Below are 22,324 nucleotides of genomic sequence, written 5' to 3'. Positions count from 1 at the left end.
AGCTATCAGAAACTTTTTTCCATTCAGAGTAGAACAAGTGAAGGTGATAAGTTAGAATCTTATGACCTAAATGCATCTAATCTTACTCAGACAGATGACACTCTTCCTGGCTCGATATTTCTGTTGCCTTAATGTGAGGGGGGAAAAAAGGTTATTCTAGATTTTCTCTCCTTTTGCACCATTTTTCCCCCTTTAGAAGTAACTGGGTTTTTTATGCCTTCCATTCCCCCTCTCCCCTCATCTTAGTTACTTTTCACTGGTTCCTGCTTACTCCCACTATAAAATCTTTCCTCTCTTATAACAAAGACCATTTAAACAAAACAAAATCAACACACTGACCATTCCTGACAACTTGTTTTCTGCTTTTCTACCTTTCTGCCAAGAAGTGGGAAGTCTGCTTTTATCACTATGGGCTAATCCTCTGTAATCATAGTTGTACATTGCCTTGCTCTAGGGCTGGTGGTGGCTTTTCTGTTTTATTTTTATTGAAATAGTTTGGTTTTGCATTACTTTAATTTTTCTTTCTCCTCTCCACAATGGGTTTAAAAGCAATATCTTACCTTGCAAGGTTGTTGTGTAGATCAAATGAGATAATATTTGTAAAGTACTTAATATAGAGCTTCATGCATATTAGAGACATGGAAATGCTCACTCCCTTTCCTTTCCTCCCAATACTTATGAAGAAGAATTAAAAATAAAGGGAAAGGGGCAGCTAGGTGGCGCAGTGGATAGAGCACCAGCCCTGAATTCAGGAGGACCCGAGTTCAAATCTGGTCTCAGACACTTAACACTTCCTCGCTGTGTGACCCTGGGCAAGACACTTAACCCCAGCCTCAGAAAATAAATAAATAAATAAACAGATAGATAGATAGATAAATAAAATTTAAAAAAAAATAAAAATAAAGGGAAAAAGCTATTTAACAAAACTACTTAAAACATCTAATATCTTTTAAAGATATTCTCTTGTATACTATTGTGCTCATAGAGTAAGCCCTCCTGGTTCTGCTCATTGCACTCTTTCATACAAAAGTCTTCCCAAATTGTCCTGAATTCTCCATTTCTTACTGTGTAATAATATTCCATTCACATAGCATGATTTATTCAGCCATTTCTGTAGATGATGAATACCCACTTTGTTTCTGCTTTGAGTCAGTTTTTTTTCCCCCCTATCACAAAACTACTGCTATAAATGAATATTTTTGCATACATGGAATCTTTCTTTTACTTTCTTTGCTTCCTTGGGATAGCAACCCTAATTCAGTTTTTCAAACCAGAAAACTGGTTTCCTGAATTGATGAGACATTCATAGTGAGCGAAACCTTAAAAAGAATCTTAGTATGTCTGAGCTGGAAGGGACCTTAAAGATCACCTAATGCATATGAATGCATATGTGTATATAAGTGCATGAATATAGATTTCTATGCATACGTGTATATGTGTGTGTGTGTATCTGTGTACGTGTGTGTGTGTGTGCGCACTTAATTGTAGCCTTCTTGGGGGAGGAGGAGGAAGAAAAGGGGAAAAAAAATAATGTAAAAAGTGTATAGCAGAGAACAAAAGAAAACCTACAAAGAATCAAGGAAAAGTTGGGCAGCTCTGAACACAATGCATAGTATTTATTTTATAAGTTTTTTGAAATGGAAATTTATTTATATTTTGAATTCTCTCATATTCTGTTGTATACATGATTTTTTTTCTTTTCCTATTTTATATTAAGTTTAAAGTAAATAAATAAAAAACAAATAAGCTAAAAAGGATCACCTAATCTGATGATGTCAAATTCAGAACCAGATCTTGAAAGGCTCTTGTTGACTTAGAAAACTCCGAGTTAATACTATCTGTATTATATTTTTACTTATTTTGTTAAACATGTATCTGGTCTGGGCAGCACTCATGAATCTTATGGATTCTCTGATTTAGTCCAGTTCCTTTTTTTTTTTTTTTTTTTTTTTTAATAAATGAGGAAACTAAGTTCCATGCTCTGTGTGTGTGTGTGTGTGTGTGTGTGTGTGTGTGTGTGTGTGTGTGTGTGTGTGTGTGTGTTATAACTTGGACTACAACTCAGGCATCTGAATTTTCCCTGGAATATGTAACCAAAAGCTCATCCCACTTTGCCCATTCTATCCCTTCTTTTATCCAGATATTTGAGAAAAAAATATTGGCCAGGGGATTTAGAACAAGCAATCTTGAATCTTCTGGATTGTTGGCTCAGTCTTTTGCCCCATTTTTCTTGGGTGGATAAGACTCTTGTCACTGAGCTTTTTTTCTTCCTTTTGGTGATGAATGAATGAATGACAAAAGCATTATGAGGTGATTACTCAGCTCTGAACATTGCTAAGTACTGGGGATACAGATGAGAAATGACAAGTCCTGGTGCTTTTACCCGGCTCATATTTTGAAAAGAAGGAAACAAACACATTTAGATGAGATGGCTGTTCTAGAGTGAGCACTCAGAATCAAAGGAGAAAAGATTTGCCTTTTTGGATAAACCTCTGCAGGTTTTGGCAAATCCCTTATCCTCCCCGGGCCATCATTTGCTCATCTGAAAAGTGAAGAGTTGGAGTAGCTTGCTAGCGGCACTCATAGGGTCCCTTTTGGCTCCACATCTCTGATCTTTCTATGGGTAGATGTGTGTATTATCTGTATTACCAAGAACATTTTACAAAGTTAATTGATATAGACTCTCTGCAGTTCCTGCTTTGGAAATCTCCTTGCTATTAAAATTGTTTCATTCTTTGTTTTTGTATCCCTAGCACTTAGCACAGTGCTTAACTTAGTAGGTGCTTCATATATGCTTGTTGAAAATTTCCCTCACACACACATTTATTTGTTCGTCTATACTAGGTGTCTCCAAAAATCTTTGTACCATGGGGGGGGTGGACTGCCAGCAAGGGCTTCCACTTGTTAATTGATGCTTGCCTGTGGTAGATTGCCAGATTAAAGGTGCCATTGATGTCCACTGTTTTATTATAGCTTTAGTTATTAGCTACTCTTTAATAGAGAGTGGGACTCATGATGCTTTCATTAGCTTTGTAATCAGGGTTGGGTTATGGGAGCTTGATGCAGGTGGCTGAGGATGGTAAGTGGGCAAGAGCCTATGCCAGTCTGTCTTATGGCATCTTATTTCCTGTATTTGCCCAAACATTCCCACAGCAGGATCTAAGATGTGGCCAGGGAAGTGTCTGACCACACAATTCCAGAACCACAGAATGTCGTTGAAAGGCACCTCCAAGGCCACCTCAGCTAGTTCCACCCATAACTGAAAAAAGAATCCTTCTCAGTGCAATGACTGGGTATCCAGCATCTACATGAGGACTCCTAGGAGGGGAATCATGCTGCTTTTTAAGGTAGTCATACAGCTTTGGGACAGCTCTAATTGAAAGCCTTTTATGATATCAAGCTTTAGTTTGCCTCTTCGCAACTTTGAATCATTGCTCCTAGTTCTACTCTTTGTAACCAAGCAAAACAGGTCTCACCCTCTTCCATTAGCCAGCCTTTCAAGTCCTTTTCAAGGCTGCCATATTCCCCCTTAGTCTTCATTTTTTCAGACATCATATCCCCAGTCATTTCTATTGATTCTCATATGGCATATGTTTAATGGAGACGCTTCACTATTCTTGTTGAATCTGGGGCTTTAAGAAACCTTAAGGTTAGCAGATGGGATGATTGGCAGTGTGGGTTCCTATAATCATTATTACTTAAAAAGAAATATTACAATGTAGAGGAAAATATCCTGCATATGGGATCCAGAAGACTAGGGTTGGAATTCTAGGTCCTCTGCTTTCTAACTCTTGCAAATTTGAGCAAATCAATTAATTTCTCTGAGCCTCAGTTTCCCTATGTGTAAAAAAGAATAATGAAAATAACTTGCACAAAAAGGCAAGTTGTTGTCTAATAAAGATTTGTGGTTTTAGTTACAATCCTCTTTTTTTTTCTTCTCTTCTACTCTATATGGAAACTCACATCTTATTTGATGTTAACAAATTTAATAAAAAATAAAATTTTAAAATGTCCTTGGATATCCTGTTGTATGTGCCTCATGGGGCTGTTGTGAGAAAAGTGCCAAGGAACCACTAAAGCATGAAAGGACGAGTCAGATTGTGCTGTGCAGTTAACAAAATACTTTGCTTTTGCCATCTCATTTGAGCTTTTCTATAACCCTGTGAAGTGTTCTGTATGGAGATGCAATATTGACCGGACTTTCCAACTCTGGAGTCCTTGTCACAGAGAATGCCAGATTTCTAAGGGTCTAATGGAGCTCCTCTAGTCTGATCCTCTCATTTTGCAGATAGAGAAACTAAGATACAGAGAGAGGGAGAGTCTTTCTTGAGGTCACAAAGGCAGTGCCAGAGATGGGACTCCAGGTTTCAAGTGCATTGTCTTTCCCCAGTACCATTATTATCTTGGCTTTTTTGCTTCTCAAGGGTGCTGGTGGAGGGGGTGTTGAACAGTGACTCGGATTGCAGTGATCTTTCTGTTCTTAGGATCTGGATGCTGTAAGGGACTCTCTGACTCCTACCTTGGCCTGTGCTGCAGCTCGAATGGGGGACATGGAGACCCTGGAAGCCATCTTCGAACTGGTGAGCCTGCCCTTTGGCCTTCGAGAACCACAGGCAAAACTCATTTTCTCTCCCTATCAAGCTTTTCTCAAGAACTGAGTATGAAGGCACCTTTAGAGGCATAGAGGGTGCCTTTGGAAGGACCTGAGAAAGCATCTGGTTTAAATTCTTTTATTATGTAATGAAACTAAATTCTCTGGTAGGAAGGGGATCTTGTTCAAAGTCACACAGCCAATCAGTAGTAGAATGGGGAATAGGGCCCAGGCCAGGGGTTTTCTCAGCATGTCATTGTCTTCGATGCATATGGATTAAGTATCTACTCTTTTTAAGATCCTGAGATCAATCAAGTCAGTCCTTCAATGACTTCAGAATCTGTTAGTGATGGGGAAAGATCACACAGACATACCTTTAACAAGGTAACTAAGCTTTTGAGGCATCTAAGGTATTCTAAGTGCCAGATGAATTGTCTACTAGCCTGTGAGCTCATGAGGATAGAAACTTTCTCATTAGATCATATAATCTGAGATAGTAGAGTTGGAAGAAACTTGGAAGTTTCCCAATAGTTTCTTTTGATGGATGATCTTCCAACTTCCACTTGATATCACTTCTTTAGTGATCAAGGCTGTCCAAGATGGAATGAACAGCCTTAGGAGACTCTTATGAGACTTGAGCAGAAAAGGAGAGAGAAAGACATGCAGAAAAAGAGATAGCAAGAGACTGAGAGAGACAAAGAGATAGAAAGGGAGAGACACAGAGAAAGAGAGACATCATTTGGAATTGTCTTAGAGTTTTCAGTAAAGTCTTTGTTAAAGGTCCTTGACTGAAGCAAACAGGGTAGGGATGATATGAAGAGAGAAGAAAAAGTTTAGAATAGATGCATAGGGAAGTGAAGTAGGCAACAGAGAAAGATAGGAGAGAAAGAGACAGAGTTTCTCTTTTTTTAGAGAGAAAGAGAAAACGGAGGGATGGAGTGAGAGGGATGGAGGAGTGAATTTATCTTTGGAGGTTTTCAGGTAGAGTGTGGTTAACAACAGCGGAGTTAAGCATCCTGAGCCAGATTAAAATGAAATTGGGAAATAATTAATAGAATAAATAAAAATACAATAAAACATAGATAATATTACATTTTAAAACTAAGTCAATTTGCAGAATGCAGGGATTTTTCTGTATGACTAGTGGCCCTGTTTCTGATTAGTGGCTTCTGTTTCTGACGTTTGACGTCACTGGTCAACAACCCCAAAAGCTGCAGAGAAGGATGAAAACTGAGGAAAGGTTATCAAATTTAGTGATGAAGAGATCATTGGTAACCATGGAGAGAGTAATTTCAGTTGAATGATGAGGTTAGAAGCCTGATCTGGGACTGTGTTATGATGTGAGCCAGCAATAGGGGAGGAGCCAGTGATTAAAGAGACTGAAAATGAGGAGAGAGGGAATGAGAAAAGGGGCAAGTTCTTAGGAAGATAGGAGGTACCAAGTAGGTAGCGATGTAATTTTCAAGAAGGCTCACTTTCTCTTCTGAGACTGGAGCAAAAAAAGAGAGGGAGAGGGAGAAAGAGAGAGAGACACAGAGAGGGGTAGAAAGGGAGAGACAGAGAGATACAAAGACAGACATGATTTGGAATTGTTTTAGAGTTTCCAGTAAAGTCTTTGTTAAGGTCCTTTATTGAAGCAAAGAAGGTAGAGATGATATGAAGAGAGAGGAAAAAGTTTAGAACAGATGCATAGGAAAGTGAAGTAGGCAATCAGGCAAAAAAAACAAAAGAAAAAAACGATTAGCATGCAGCCATGAGGGAGCACTGAAATTATAAAACAAATTTGGAGTTGACTTAGTTTTTGCAGTTTAGTGACTATCTCATGTTCAGCAGAACTCTGGGAGTCTGATCTTGTGATTTCCAGTAATGAGGAGCTCATTACCTCCTAAGGTCAGCTTTTCTCCTGGATATCTCTAATTCTTAATTCTGACTTCTGGGATGAGAAAGAATTAGTTTAATTTCTGTTTGATATTATTTATCTACTTGGCAACAGTGATCATACCTGATTTAAATCCTTTCTTCTCCCAAAAGTAAACATCCCCAGTGCCTTCATATGCTTCTGGCTTCTGTAAATGAGGAGAATAATTATAAAATGAATAAATGGTGGAGATGATGAGAGTTTAGAGGAGAGAACAATTGCACCAAGATGAAACATTCAGCAAAGACTTCCTGGAAGAAATAAGCCTTGAAGGATAAATCAGAGTTAGAAAAATTTAGAGATTAGGGAGGACATGTGCTATGAATTACAAGAGAAAGTCATATTCATTATTGGATAGGAAAGCATTGAAGCCCCTCAAGGCTCAATCCTGGTCTATTAAGATTTAGGCAGATCTTCTCAACTTTGGCTGTAGCAAAGGGACACCTGAAAAGCAACATGGAGGGTTCTGAGCTGGAGAGAAGTTTTTAGCTATCTAAAAAGGCATGGCTGATTTCAAAGCACAGACTATAGATGGAATTATAGGATTTAAAATAGGAAGGGATGTTGGATATCATTCAGGCTAACCCCTTTTATTTTACATGTAGGGAAACTGAGGCCTTGAGTTGTTAAATGATTTATCCAAGGCCACACAAAAAAGTATCACAAGTGAGTGAGTGAACCGAACCCACTTCATCCAAACCCAGTGCTTTCTTAATATCCTTTGAATCTTGAAAGTCATTTAATCCAGTGATTCTCAACTTTTTTTTCACAGTGGTAGAACCTTTAATTTATTTATATTTTTATATTTGGAGACAGTTGGGGTTAAATGATTTACCCAGTGTCACACCTTTTTTGAACTCTGTTCCTGACTCCAAGGCTGACATTCTAACCACTGCATCACCTAACTGCCCTGAATCCTTAAGTTTAAACAAAACTTTGGCAGAATCTTTGTAGTAAAATATTTTAAAATTATTATTTTAATATCCACTAACAAGCAAAATAGAATTCATTCAAAAACAACAAACTAGTGGTGTTCAAGGTTCATTGCAGCACAGTTAGAGAAACACCGGCTTAATCCAGTCACCACATTTTACAGATAGGGAAATTGAGGCTCAAAGATTCTAAGTCATTATTTGCTCAAGGTCATGCATCTAGTAAGTAGCTGAGTTTCAAACTAGCTCCTCCATCTCCAAATCCAGTGGGTTTCTACTTGGGTTCACAACTGAAATCATTTATATACAGAAGGTAAAACACACATTCATCTTTGGGGTGGTAGTGGTGATGGTGATGCTCATTGGCCTGTTGTTGCTTCTGAATAGATGAGCCAATAGACAATGGCTTTGTCTCAGTGACCCACTTCCTCCCATTCTCCAATTTCTATGAATGATGTCTCTCTCTCTGTTTATAGGGTGGCGATCTGAGTGAGAGTGACTTTGATGGCCGTACTCCCCTGCACATGGCTACCCGAGGTGGGCATGTGGGTACTGTCCAGTACCTTCTGAGGAATGGGGCAAAGGTGAACAGCTGGGATGGTGACAGGAACAGCCCACTGTTGATAGCAGTGAAGGGCAGGTACTGTGGGAGCCAGTGGTGGGAGAGGGTGAGAGGGAATGGCAGATCTGGCTTTGGGGGTGATGGCTTGGTTGCTTGTGAGGATTCTCCAATCATTTTTTGTTAACAAGGAGACAGTTGGTGTCTAAAGAAGGAGGAACTCAGACCTGGGGGAGTCTTGGCAGCTAGGGATAGAGCACCAGAGCTGGAGTCATGAAGACCCTCTAGCTTTGCTTAAAGATTTTTATTGAAAAGGAACTCATCACTTTCTGTGTGAGAGTCCATGGCATTCTGGGACAACTGTAATTTTTAAGAAGTTTTGCTTTAAATCAAGTCAAAACATGCTTGTCTAACTTCTCCTGTATTGTTTACAGCTCTGCCCTCTGGGATCAAGCAGAGCAAAGCTCGTTTCTTCACGAATACCATTCATATAATTGAAGAAAGACCCTCTCAGTCAGGGCTTTTTGATCTTTTTTGAGTCATGGACTCCTTTGGAAGTCTGGTGAAGCCTTTGGACCCCTTCTCTATCACCTTTTTAAATGCATAAAATATATATTATTGTAGAGAGAAGCCAAGTATATTGAAATATATATGTGTGTTTATGAGTGAGTATGAAATATAATTATCAAAGTATTTTTTAATCCCAAATACTCCCCTCCTTAGTCTGACAAAAATCAAGTTCACAGAATCAGGTATAAGAATTCTGGTTCTAAGTTTTCTGTTCTCTAGGCTACACTTTACGAGTTCATTTCATTAATCCACCTATTGCTCTTTCAGCATGCGAGCTACTTTGAAGCTCTCCACTTTGCCAATGTCCTTCATAAAATGTGGTACCCAGAACTGATTACAGGACTCCAGATGTGGTCCTACTTGTGATACCTGGCCAGGATGGAACCAGATGGTGGTGGGATATGGTGTGGGGGTAGGGGTGGGGAAGAGCAGGATAGAATGACAAAAGCCTCAATTCTATAAGAACACACTCAGTTTTACAAAACACAAAGGAACAGACATTTGTTCAAGAATAGACAAAAATATATCTCTGAATAAACATAATCTTCTTCAAAGAGGGAAAATTATTTGCTCAATGTCATATCTCGTATAAAGTTTAGCTCTGAACCCAAGTCTTTTTGATTCTAGGTGCTTAATTCTATTCCATAATCCCATGGTACCTTTTATACTATTCTGACTTCAATTTGGCATTTTGTTGCTATCCAATTTAGTATTTGCTTTGTTCAACTCTTTTGAAGATTTCTTGGCAAAGAATTAGAGTGGTTTTTATTTCCTTTTCCAGTTCATTTTACAGATAAGAAAACTGAGACAAATAGGATTAAGTGACTTGCCCAGGGTCATACAAATAGTCTGAGAACAGATTTGAATTTAGGAAGATGAGTCATTCTGACTTCAGGCCCAACTCTATGCATTGTGTCATATAGATGCCCTAATTTGGTACTTAAAGCCCTGTATAATCTGGCTTCAACCCACCTTCCCATTATCATTCTATAGAACTTGGGGCAGCTAGGGGGCGCAGTGGATAGAGCACCAGCCCTGAATTCAGGAGGACCTGAGTCCAAATCCGGTCTCAGACACTTAACACTTCCTAGCTGTGTGACCCTGGGCAAGTCACTTAACCCCAGCCTCAGGGAAAAAAAAATCATTGTATAGAACTCTCCAATCCAGCTGAACTTTCTGTCTTGCTATTTTCCTGTGTGCTATTGCATTTTTCATCTGGATGTCTTTTCACTGGCTATCCCCCAAGCCTGGAATGCTATCCCTTCTCACTTCTGCCTCTAAGAATCTACAATTTCACTTGGCATATTAATATTTGCCTGCAGTCCTTGCTTTTGAGAAGACTGGGATTGGTGAATCTCCTGAGCTCTGAAGTTCTGAGTTGCAGTGGGTTTAGATGGATCCAGTAGCATTAGTATGAGTGAGCCTCTAGGGTTGTGGGGCCACTAGGTTACTAATCATCCTTAGTTGTAATCAGAGTAGCAAAGCTCCTGAATTTATCAGAATGGAGCCAGGCCCTTCAATAGCTCTTTTTCTTTCAACTTGGGTAAAATAGAGAGACTTAATCTTTAAATAAAAAAAAAATTTTTTTCTTTTAAATCTCAAAAGTATAGGGGCAGCTAGATGGTATGGTGGATACAGCACTGGCCCTGAAAGAGGACCTGAGTTCAAATTCACCCTCAGACACTTAATACTTTCTAGTGACCCTGGGCAAGTCACTTAACCCCAATTGCCTCAAAACAAACAAAAAACCTCAAAGTACCACTTTCTAAATTAAGCCTTTCCTGATCACCTCAAGACACTAATGCCTTCCTCAACCAAGTCATCTTTCCTTTATTTTATATATGATTTTTATGTATGATGTCTCCCTTTATGGAATGTAAACCCCTTAAGGACAAGGACTTATACTCACGTCTTCATAGTATCAGTGTCTAGTACAGAGGGCAGCCAAGTTACAGATTGGAAAGAATGCCGGACCTGAAATCAGGAAAACCTGGATTCAAATATGGCTTCAATCCCTTACGAGCTATGTGACACTGAACAAGTCATTTTACTCTGTTTGCCTCAGTTTCCTCATTTGTACTGATCTAGAGAAAGAAAAGGCAAACCACTTGAGTTTCTTTACCAAAAAAACCCCAAATAGAGTCGTGAAGATTTGAACACACTAAAATGACTGAACATTAACAACCCACATCTTGGCATGCAGTAAGTGCTTAATAGATGCTTATTGCTTGATGGATTGATTCACAAAGTCCTATATATAAAGCAGTCCTTTCCCTCAAATATCTCATATTTTACTTCTAGATTAAAAATCACCTTTATAATCTGAATGGGCTATGTACAGAAGAGATAGCTACAAAACTAATGCAGACAAAATTAAAAACAAAGCTGGGAAGTGGACAACTGAGTTTCTCTGTAAAGGCCTTATTTCTGAAGTATTTAGGAAATTAAATCAGATTTATAAAAATAAAAGCCATTTCCCAATTAATAAATAGTCAAAAGACATTAATAGTCAGTTGGCAGATGAAGAAATCAGTTATCTATAATCATGTGAAAAAATGCTCTAAATCACCATTGATTAGAGGGATACAAATTAAAACAACTCTGAGGTGCCATCCCAACACCTATTATATTGATTGATATGAAAGAAAAGGAAAATGACAAATGCTGGCAGGGATATGAAAAAAATTGGGATACTAATGCACTTTTAATAGTGTTGTAAAGTGATCTAACCATTTTTGGAGGGCACTTTGGAACTATACCTAAAGACTGTATGTATTCTTTGACCCAGCAATGGCAATACTAGGCAATCCTAAAAAGATCAAGGATAAAAAAAGGATCTATGTTTACAAAAATATTCATAACAGTTTTTTATGATGGCCAAGAATTAGAAATTTGGGGATCCCCATCTATTGGAGAATAATTAAAGACGTTGTGATGTGAATACTATTGTGCTATAAGAAATGAAGAGGGGATGGTTTCAGAAAAACTTGGGATGACTCATGCAAAATGAAGTAAGTAGAACCAGGGCAACATTGTACAGATGTTCGACTGTGAAAGACTTAGCTACTCTACACAATACAATGATCTAATACAATTTCAAAGGGCTCATGATGAAAAATGCTATCTATATCATGAGAAAAAAAAAACTGATGGAACTTAAAGTGCAGATTGAAGTATATTTTTTTATTTACTTTATTTTTCTTGCTTCTTCTCCCCTCCTCCAATGTGGCAAATATGGAAATGTTAAATTACACACATAAATTCATATGTATAATTGATACAATAGTGCTTGACTTCTTGATGAGTAGAGATGGGACAGGAGAGAAAGAATTTGAAACTCAATTTTAGAAATTGAATAGTACAATATAATAATTTTTAAAAAGAAGGAATAGTTGGTAATCAGTACTAGGAAGAGAGGATATCTTATTCACCCATCTTGGGAAATCTGGATGAACTTCCTGGAGAAGTGATTGTTTTTGTGAACTTTGCTACCCCCTCCATTTGTAAATCTTCTCACTCTGATTTGTAGCTGCTGAATGAAAAGCACAGATGGGATGGAATTTTGTTGTATACTAGAATTAAATATGAAGAATGGCAGCTGATAGTTATTTAGTCCTTTACATATATTACTGTATTTCATTTGGGTTTTATAAGAACTCTTCAGTAAGCATTAAAGGTCATCTTCTCATTGTGCAGATGAGAAAAATGAGGCTAGAAAAGACCTGTCCATGGTCATAGAGCTAGTAGGTACCTGAGGAAGATTCAATGCCATTTCCCACAACTCTATGCACTATAATATACCCATTCTATTGATGAACATACACACACAGAGAGAATAATTTAGATATGTACAAATAACTATTCAGTTACATATACATATATGAACATATACATACATTTCCCATGGTGGATAGATAAGATATCCTCTCTTCCTAGTACTGATTAACAACTATTCCTTCTTTTAAAAAATTATTATCCTGTACCATTCAGTTTTTAAAATTTTGAATTTTAACTTTTCTCCTTCCTACCTGTCCCTCCCCAACTAATTGAGAAGTCAAGCTATTATATCAATTATATCACTATTATATCAATTATATATATGAAGTTTATGTATGTGACTTAACATTTCCATATTAGCCATGTGGTGGTGGTGGGAAAGCAAGAAAAATAAAGTGAAAAAAGTATGCTTCAGTCTGTACTCAAGAGTTCCATTAGGCTTTTTTTTTTTCTCTCATACTTTAAATAGCATTTTTCATCATGAGTCCTTTGGAATTATATTGGTTCATAGTATTGTGTAGAATAGCTAAGTCTTTCACCATTGATTTTTCATACATTGTTGCTGTTACTGTGTATAATGTTGCCCTGGTTCTGCTCATTTCATTTTGCATGAATTCCTATAAATCTTCCCAAGTTTTTCTGAAACCATTTCCTTTATGTACATATACACCACAATCACAATACATGCAGATCTGCCCAGATACCCATTGATACATGTTAATTTGTAATCATACTCATATGTATGTAAATAAGCATGTAGACACACCCTGTCATACAAAGAAAGAACTCACATTTCCATATACTAGACCTATGAGAAATGAAGTTCTAATATTATTGTATTCATTTTAGAGATGAGAAATCAGAGAGGCTAATATTTCTACGTACTAGCCCTATGAGGGATGAAGTTTTAATATTATTATATCCATTTTAGAGGTAAGGAATCGGAGAGGTAAAGTGCCATCCTCATAGATATTCACATAGATAAATTCAGACACATATGCAATGGCAGGAATATAGATGCATATATAGTGTACACTATCCATATCAGGCAGGCAGTGCAGTGGATAATATGCTGAAGCTGGATTTAAGAACTAAGTTCAAATCCAGTCTCAGATAAATCCTGAACAAGTTATTTAACCACTATCTGCTGCATTTCCCCATCTGTAAAAAAGGGAATAAAAAGAACATCTACCTTTTATTGTGGATAAAATGAGGTCATATTTATAAGATGCTTTATAAATTTTAAAGCATTTGAAGCTATAAAAATGCTAGGTTGTTATTATTATATATCACACACATGTATAGGCATATACATATCATTACCTAGATTTCTAGATATCCATATGAGTAGAAGCATACAAATATATATACACACACACACACACACACACACACACACACAGAGATATTCAAATATATACCTGGAGACACAGAAATACACAAAGACAGAGACTCAGGCCCAGATGTATATACAGGCCAAGACACAAACACACCTGTGAATGAACATTTATCTTCATGTAAATGAGAAGATATAAATAAGCACCCTTAGATACCCTATCGTCTAAGTCTGAGCACACACAGTCACAGGAATACATGTAGATATGTAGTCAGTTCAATAGTTACCAAAAGTGGTGGCTGCCCAATGTCAATTCTGCCACAGGCTTTTCCTGGCAATATTGTCACTGTCTGTCCCTTATTCACAATGGTTAGAGCCCATACATGCTGATTCCCAGGGATTCTAGCTGAGTGTTTTGACCTAATCCTTATTCTTTATCCCCAACCAAGAGCTGGTCTGGTCCTGGAGAGTGATCTTGCGTTTGACCCTTGGTTCAGGTCTAGCTTAGCTAGGCAGGGCAGGAAGGTCAGGATAGGATGTGAGTTTATGAAGTAACATGAGCACATTCTGAAGAGATGTGACCAAACTGGTTTCCTCTCCTGCCAGGGTAGGTTTGGGTGGGAGTGGATGAAAAAAATAAAATGGGGTTCAACTCCTCCAGAATCAGACCTGGTGTTGTCTTAGACCATATAGCATCAACTGGTGGCAGAGGCTTTAGAAGAAGCAGGAAATGGGAGGAAACCATTTACTGGGATAGGAATCCAAGGGAGGAATGTACTCATCTCCCTGAATAATCAGTTTGGAGCAGTGAAGGAACCCCGAGCTAGGAGTCAGGAGACCTAAATCTTAGTCTCAGCTTTGTCAATGACTCACTGAGGGATCCTTGATAAGTCCCTTCTTATTTGAGTCTCAGGTTTCTTATGGCAACATGAATCCTCTCTTCTTCACAGAACAGTCATGAGGATCACTTGTTATTATGAGAAAACACTTTATATACCATAAAGAGATGGTATGTAAGCCTGGTGGAGTGGAAGAGTTCAAGGAGGGCTCTTTTAGGATTGAGGAGACTGCAATCTGCTTGTAAGCAGTTGGGAAGGAGCAAGTGATGGTGGAGAGATTAAATATGAAGGGGAGAGAAATGGTTGTAGCAAGGTCATGGAAAAGAGCAGAGGAATGGGGTTGTTGATAGTAGAGGTGGAGTCTTCAGGTAGTTTGGGATTCACTTAAACGCATTGCAGGTGACAAGAAAAAAGAATTCCTCTCATGTGGATGGATATTTAGGTTCTGCCTTGCCTTCTCCTTGAGAACTGAGGACTGAGAGAAGAAAAACCTTCACCTTTATTGGATTTATTGAGTGCTTCCTATGGCTGAACTAGATAAAATGTAATTGGGTAGACTTGTGATGGAGAGAGCCATATACATCTAGAAAGAAGACTATGGGAATGAATGTGCATCACAAAATACTATTTTCACCTTTTTTTGGTTGTTGTTATTTGCTTGCTTTTTTTTTTTCTCTTGTTTTTTTTTCCTTTTTGATCTGACTTTTCTTGTGCCATGACAAATGTGGAAATATATTTAGAAGAATTGCACATGTTTAATCTGTATTGGATTACTTGTTCTCTAAGGAGGAGGGTGAGGAGGAGGCAGGAAGAAAACTTTGGAACACAAGATTTTTCAAGCATGAATGTTGAAAACTATCCAGGAGAGAAGAAGAGGAAGATTGCTGAATGGTTAGGGGATTGAAAAACAAAGGAATCCTTACTTAGGGATTACTGGCTCCTATTTCTAATTGCATTTGTAAGGCATAAACTACTAGAATTTAGATTTTTAGATATTTAAGATTTCTTAAATTGTTTAATCTTATTGTTACCAAATAGAAACATGTACCTACAAATTCTTGGGAACTGGAATTTGAGCATCTGATGTAATATGCCTTCCTGGCAGTTACAATTACTAGTCTACCCTATGTCCAACAGAGTACCTTTGATCACTGACTTTTGCAGTGTCAACTCTACCCGGCTCGCCTCCTCTGAGGCCTTCAAAGGTCTCTGGCCACGATCTCTTGAATCCATAGTTTAATAACCAGTAGCACACTCAAGAACAGCCACGTGTAATCTTAAAAGCCTTTATTATACCTACTCACATAATGCCCTGACTTGTCAGCTCCCTAGTGAACACCTGGTCTGAAGACCAAACTCCTTACCTCTCAGCTATCCATCAGCTTGGCTTGGCTACCCCAGATTAGAGAGCCAGGTTAAAGAGAGTGACTGCTGTCTGCAGTGGGCTTATAAAGGGTCTGTGAGGTCACACACACAGCCAACCAGCGAGAGAGCTGTCACCCATTACGAAGCTATCTCAATATGGACAGGATCCCACCCACAGGGCAGTCCTATATCCACAGAGATTACTTCTGGGCCACTCAAATCTCCTGTTGCGCTGTGCCCACCCATTTAAAGGGCCCTTACAATCTGAGAATCTCTTTTAAGTTTAGTTGTAGACAATTAGAATCGATTTAAGTATCTTTAGAACTTTCGAGGTTTCCTTCAAACTTTTACTTTGCTTGATTGAAAGGTTTTCAGTACTTCAAACTTCTAGTCCTGCCTACAATACTTCAAACTCTACCAACCATATGCTCACTCTTTTCTGGTTCCAAAGCACAAATTAATTTAGTTCAACAGCACCTTATGGAGCAGCTATTGTGCAGCCAGCCCTATGCTCTGGGTTATGGGGAGCTAAAGAACTAAGATATGGCTTTTGCCTATTAGGGTTTTATGATCTAGTTTGTAGGAACAGGACCAAGAATATACTATCAGAAGTAATAATAGCTTTAAACAAGACTAATTTCTCTTTGTCCACTTTGATTTAAGCATGGTATGGTGAATAGGGAGTTACTCTCAATGTCAGGAAAACTTAGATTCAGTTTTACCTATGATACATGTGATCCTATATAAGTCACCTAAAATCTTGGTCTCCCTAGAAAGCTTTCTAGGTCAACAAGTTGAGACTTGTATTAGTAGAGGGAGTTTGTGCATAGAAAATTCCCCATATCAATGAAATTGTAGGTCTGAGTCATTTATTAATATAAATGTTGTATAAGACAACATGGAAAGCCACTAGATTTTGAGTCAGCTCCAATTTTCCTAAATAAGTCATGGTATTTTAGAATCTCTATTGCAGTGGTCCTCAATCTTTTTAAATAGGGGGCCAGTTCACTGTCCCTCAGACTGTTGGAGGGCCGGACTATAGTAAAAACAAAACCTCACACTGTCTCCGCCCCTCAGACCAATTGCCATAACCCGCGGGCCGTAGTTTGAGAACTCCTGTTCTATTGCCTCAGGTATAAAATACAGACAATAATATTTGCAATAACTGCCTTGCAAAGTTATTTCAGGAAGGTACCTTACAAATCATATATACACCAATATTGCAATATCTATGGTATTTCATCGATAGAGTAGTTCCCTCCAAAAGTGCAGATTGACTCTTGCATAGTATCATCTTGTGAAATTTTTTAACTCTCTTCCCATAAATAGTCCTGTAAGAATCTATCCAATATACTTGAAGCCTTCCTTTAGAATTTTTAATCTTTTATTAGTAACAGTATAACACACAGTTCCTCATTTGTTATCCTAACTCTTGCTACATGTTTAGCCTGCCTTCTTTTTCCTTTTTAAAAATTAAATTATGCTTTTTCAGTCAACAAAAATCTGTCCCTCGACTCTTCTCTTTCTATTGAGAAAGAAAGAAAGACAAAGCCCTTGTAACTAAATGTGTATAGTTAAAGCAAACAAATGTCCACATTGGCTGTTTTAAAAAAAAAAGTCTATCTGCACGGTGAGTCCACCACCTTTCTATCAGGAGGTGAGTAATGTACTTTTTTCCTTAATCCTCAGTAATTGTGTTTGGCCATTGTGTTGTTTTTATAATATTGTTGTCATTGTAAAAATCATTCTCCTGATTCTGTTACTACCACTCACTCTACTATTAACTTAACTCAATATTGGTTCATCTTCCAGATTTCAATGAAGCCATTTTCTTCATCATTTCTTATAACATAATAATATTCTATTATATTTAAATATCAAAACTTGTTCAGCCTTCCCCTGATTGGTGAGTACCTCCTCATTTTGTAGTCCTTTAATACCTCAAAAAGAGCTTCTATAAATATTTTGGTGCATCCTTACAGGGGTTTTTAATCATCTTTTGCTTAAGATAAATACCTTACTCAAATATCCTCCCTCTAATTTGCCATTCTTCCTTTTTCCTTTTCTGTCCTGTTTCATTGTTGAATGAAATGTATTTCTGTACTCAGCTATATGTGTGTATCTTTCCCTCTGTTGTCCAGTTTGGATAAAAGTGTGATTCAAGTATCACCTGCTTTCCCCAGACTTTCCTTCTTATTTGTATAGACTTCTCTACCTGTGTACTCCAATTATGTGAGATAATTTGCTCATTCTTCCTCTCCCTTTCTCCAACTCCTCATTATATTTCCCTCCTCTCTATTATCTTTTAAGGTCATCAGAGCATAACAGAAATAGGAAATGAAATGAGCAGATTGGCAAAGAAGTACAAAATCTTACTTAAGCAACCAACTCTCTGAAAATTAGAGTAGATCAAATAGAAGTTAATGATTCCATGAGACAAGAAATATAAAAAGAAGTCCAAAGATTTTTTAAAAATTAGAAAAAATATAAGATATCTCATAGCAAAAACAACTGGAATAGAAAGCAAATAGATCAAGGAGGGAAAATTAAGTCATTGGACTTCCAAGCCCACTATCTTATTAGATTCCCTCTGTGAACTATAATGAGAAGAAGGTTTAGAGGGGACACATATTAGAGTAACAGTTTATGCTTTTTCACTTTCTTTTGATTGCTTCCTCATATTTACCTTTCTTTGTTTCTCTTGACTCCTACACATAACTTCACAGTTCCATTAAGAATGCTTGGAAATCCTCTATTTTATTAACGATTTTTTTTCTTGTTGTTTTAAATTTAGCATTTCTGACTGAATTATTCTTGTCTGTAAACCTTTTGGAACATCATATTCCAAGCTCTCTACTCCTCTATGTAGTAGTTGCTAAATCATGTGTGATCCTGATAGTAGTAACTTCTTGATACTTGCATTCTTTGTCTACTTTTACTATTTTTTCTTTGACCTTGAAGCTTTGGATTTTGGCAATGATGTTCCTGAGAATTCTTATTTAGGGCGTTCTTTTAGAGGGTGACCAATGGATTTTTTCTATATTATTTCCCCCCCACCCCCACCCTCAGGCTCTAAGAGATCCGGGCAGCTTTCTTTTATCATTCCATGAAGTATAATGGCTTGTGTCTTATGATCTCTCTCCTCAATCAGCTCTCTTAACATTTTTATATCTTTTGACTTATTTTCATATTTCTTGTCTCCTGGAGTTATTAACATCTATCTGATCCATTCTTACTTTCAGAGAGTTAGTTGCTTGGGTAAGGTTTTATACTCCTAGTATTTGTACCTTTTGTTAATTTCCTTTATTCCATACCTCTCATCCTTTTCCAAGTTTTTTCCTTTAGCACTTTCATTTCATTTATAAAAACCATTTTGACTACTTTCAAAAATCCTTATCTCTTCTAGGAATTTTGGTTGAACTTGTTTCCAAGCTTTGTTTTTCCGTCAGGTGTTGTTTTTTGGGTCCAATCCAGTTTTCAAGGAGTTTATTGCTTGAGTGATTTTATTTTATTTCAAACTAATTCTCCCTCCAATTTTTCCTTTTCTAAACCCAATTCTGTAGTACTTGGGTATTTTCCAATTTCCCCCCATCACTCACTTTTTTCCTAATTATTTCCTCTATCAATATCATTTATAAAATTGTTTTTAGTTCTTAAAATAAACAAATATCTTTTCCAGGAATTGTAGTTGAACTTATATTCATGATGTATTTTTCTTTGATGTTTTACTTGTAGATGTTTTGAAGTAATTTTCTTCTTCTAGGTTTCTTTCCTGAGCATCTCTTTTGTCATGAAAGTTTTTTTTTTATGGTGGATTTTTTTGTTCATTTGTTTACTCTTTTTTCTAGCCTACTTCTTGACCTTTGTCTTTATTTTAAAACTGTTCTCTATGCACTTATGGAGAGAATGTCTGGATTGGTCATTGCTTTCTTAGGGCTTTGAGTAATGAGTTATTCCAGGATCTCAGGGACAGTTCAGGTTGGGAACCTATAAGAACGGTGTCAGTACTCCTAAAGTGTCTTGATTTAGGACAAAATCAAATTTTTGCCTTTTTGGTTTGAGTTTTGCTAGTTTTTCATAACATTCTTGTAGGCTTGCCTGTTTTCCCCCAGTAGATGCTTGTAGACTCAGCCCCTATCAACCAGCTAGAAAGAATGATAGAACTACAGATTCCCCCTTTAGTTAGAAGCTCTACTGCTTCTGATTATTCTGCGCCAGGTTTCAGACTGAATTAGAGAATAGATTGAGACCCTGTTCTGCTGTTGAATTTAGCAATCCACAAATGCTGCTTGCATTTGACCTTCTAGTTCTCATTCTGGATCATCACTCCTAAGTCCAGGTCTCCTCTTCAGTTTGCCCTTGCACTGTATGTAACCTGGAACTGCCAAATGAGGGACAGAGATGCTAGGTAACTTTTATTCCTGCGCTCTACATAAATTTAGTTCCTTCTGTGCTGGATCAGGGATATTTTCTTCTTGAGTTGGAATATTTCATGACAGATTCCTGACTAGATCCCATCCCCAGTATTTATAAATCTTTCTTCTTGTCTCTACAATTGCCCATTCCATTGGGCTGGAATAATGAGTCATTGTGATTTTAGTAGTGAGGGGAATATTTCTTGATAAGGACTGTTTGATACTTTTTCTAAATCTTAGTGTAATGGTATCTCAGAGTTGTCTTAATTTGCATTTCTCTGATCAATAATTATTTGGAGCATCTTTTCATATGGCTAGAAATAGTTTCAATTTCTTCATCTGAAAATTGTCTGTTCATATCCTTTGACCATTTATCAATTGGAGAATGGCTTGATTTCTTATAAATTTGAGTCAATTCTCTATATGTTTTGGAAATGAGGCCTTTATCAGAACCTTTGACTATAACAATGTTTTCCCAATTTTTTGCTTCCCTTCTAATTTTGTCTGTGTTAGTTTTGTTTGTAAAAAAAAAAACAACTTTTTAACTTGATATAATCAAAATTTTTTATTTTGTGATCAATAATGATCTCTAGTTCTTCTTTGGTCACAAATTCTTCCTCCACAGGTCTGACAGGTAAACTATCCTATGTTCTTCTAATTTATTTATAATCTCATTCTTTATGCCTAGATCATGAACCCATTTTGACCTTATCTTGATGTATGGTGTGGGTCAATGCCTAGTTTCTGTCATACTGATTTCCAGTTTTCCCAGAAGTTTTGTCAAACAATGAATTCTTATCCCAAAAGGTGGGGTCCTTGGGTTTGTTTAAATTCTAAATTACTATGGTCATTGACTATTTTGTCCTGTGAATCTAACCTCTTCCACTGATCAACGAATCTATTTCTTAGTCAACCAAATGGTTTTGGTGACCGCTACTTTATAATATAGTTTTAGATCTTTGTACAACTAGGCCACCTTCATTTGATTTTTTTTTTTTTTTCATTAGTTCGCTTGAAAGTCTTTACCTTTTGTTCTTCCAGATGAATTGTGTTGTTATTTTTTCTAGGTCACTAAAATAGTTTTTTGAGAGTCTGATTGATATAGCACTAAATAAAATAGTTTAGGTAATCTTGCATTATATTCATTATATTTGCTATATCCAATAGCACTTAATAGTTGTCCAATTGTTTAGATCTGACTTTATTTGTGTGGAAAGTTTTTTGTAGTCTTGCTCATATCCTGACTTTCCCTTGGCATATAGATTCCCAAATTTTATATTATCAGCAGTTATTTTAAATGGAATTTCTCTTTGTATCTCTTGCTGTTGGATTTTGTTAGTGATGTATAAAAATGCTGATGATTTATGTGGATTTATTTTGTATCTTGCAACCTTGCTAAAGTTGTGGATTATTTCTAATAGCTTTTTAGTAGAATTTCTGGGATTCTTTAAGTATACTATCTTATCATCTGCAAAGAGTGATTATTTGGTTTCCTCATTCTAATTCTTTTAATCTCTTTTTCTCATCTTATTGCTGAAGTTAGCATTTCTAACACAATATTGACTAGTAATGGTGATAGTGGGAAACCTTGTTTCACTCCTGATCTTATTGGGAATGGTTCCAGTTTATCCCCATTACATGTGATGTTTACTGAAGATTTTAAATAGATGCTACTGATTATTTTAAGGAAAACTCCATTTTTTCCTATATTCTCTAGTGTTTTTAATAGGAATGGATGTTGGATTTTACCAAATGCTTTTTCTGCATTTATTGAGATGATCATAGGTTTTTGTTAATTTGGTTATTGATATAGTCAATTATGCTAATAGTTTTCCTAATATTGAACCAGCCCTGCATTTCTGGTATAAATCCTACTTGGTCATGGTATATTATTCTGGGGATGATTTTCTGTAATCTGTTTGCTAACATTTTATTTAAGATTTTTGCATCGATATTTATGAGGGAGATTGGTCTATAACTTTCTTTCTCTGTTCTCATCCTATCTGATTTAGGTATCAGTAC

The 22,324-nt window shown here is 36.9% G+C and overlaps 1 protein-coding gene across 3 annotated transcripts in view; it reads left to right on the top strand.

Annotated features, from left to right (window-relative positions):
- The window catches only part of LOC141556654 (60 kDa lysophospholipase-like), a 126,153-nt gene that overhangs the window by 63,830 nt on the left and 39,999 nt on the right, over positions 1-22,324 (top strand). For all 3 annotated transcript variants that reach the window (XM_074291120.1, XM_074291118.1, XM_074291119.1), the window contains exons 11-12: positions 4,485-4,580; positions 7,918-8,081. In XM_074291120.1, coding sequence (XP_074147221.1) covers positions 4,485-4,580; positions 7,918-8,081 — 260 coding nt within the window. The remainder of the gene's footprint in view (positions 1-4,484; positions 4,581-7,917; positions 8,082-22,324) is intronic.

The sequence above is a fragment of the Sminthopsis crassicaudata genome, chromosome 2, assembly GCF_048593235.1.
Source record: "Sminthopsis crassicaudata isolate SCR6 chromosome 2, ASM4859323v1, whole genome shotgun sequence".
Classification (NCBI taxonomy): Eukaryota; Metazoa; Chordata; class Mammalia; order Dasyuromorphia; family Dasyuridae; genus Sminthopsis; species Sminthopsis crassicaudata.
Note: the sequence above shows the minus strand (reverse complement) of the source record. Positions and strands in the feature narration are given on the sequence as shown.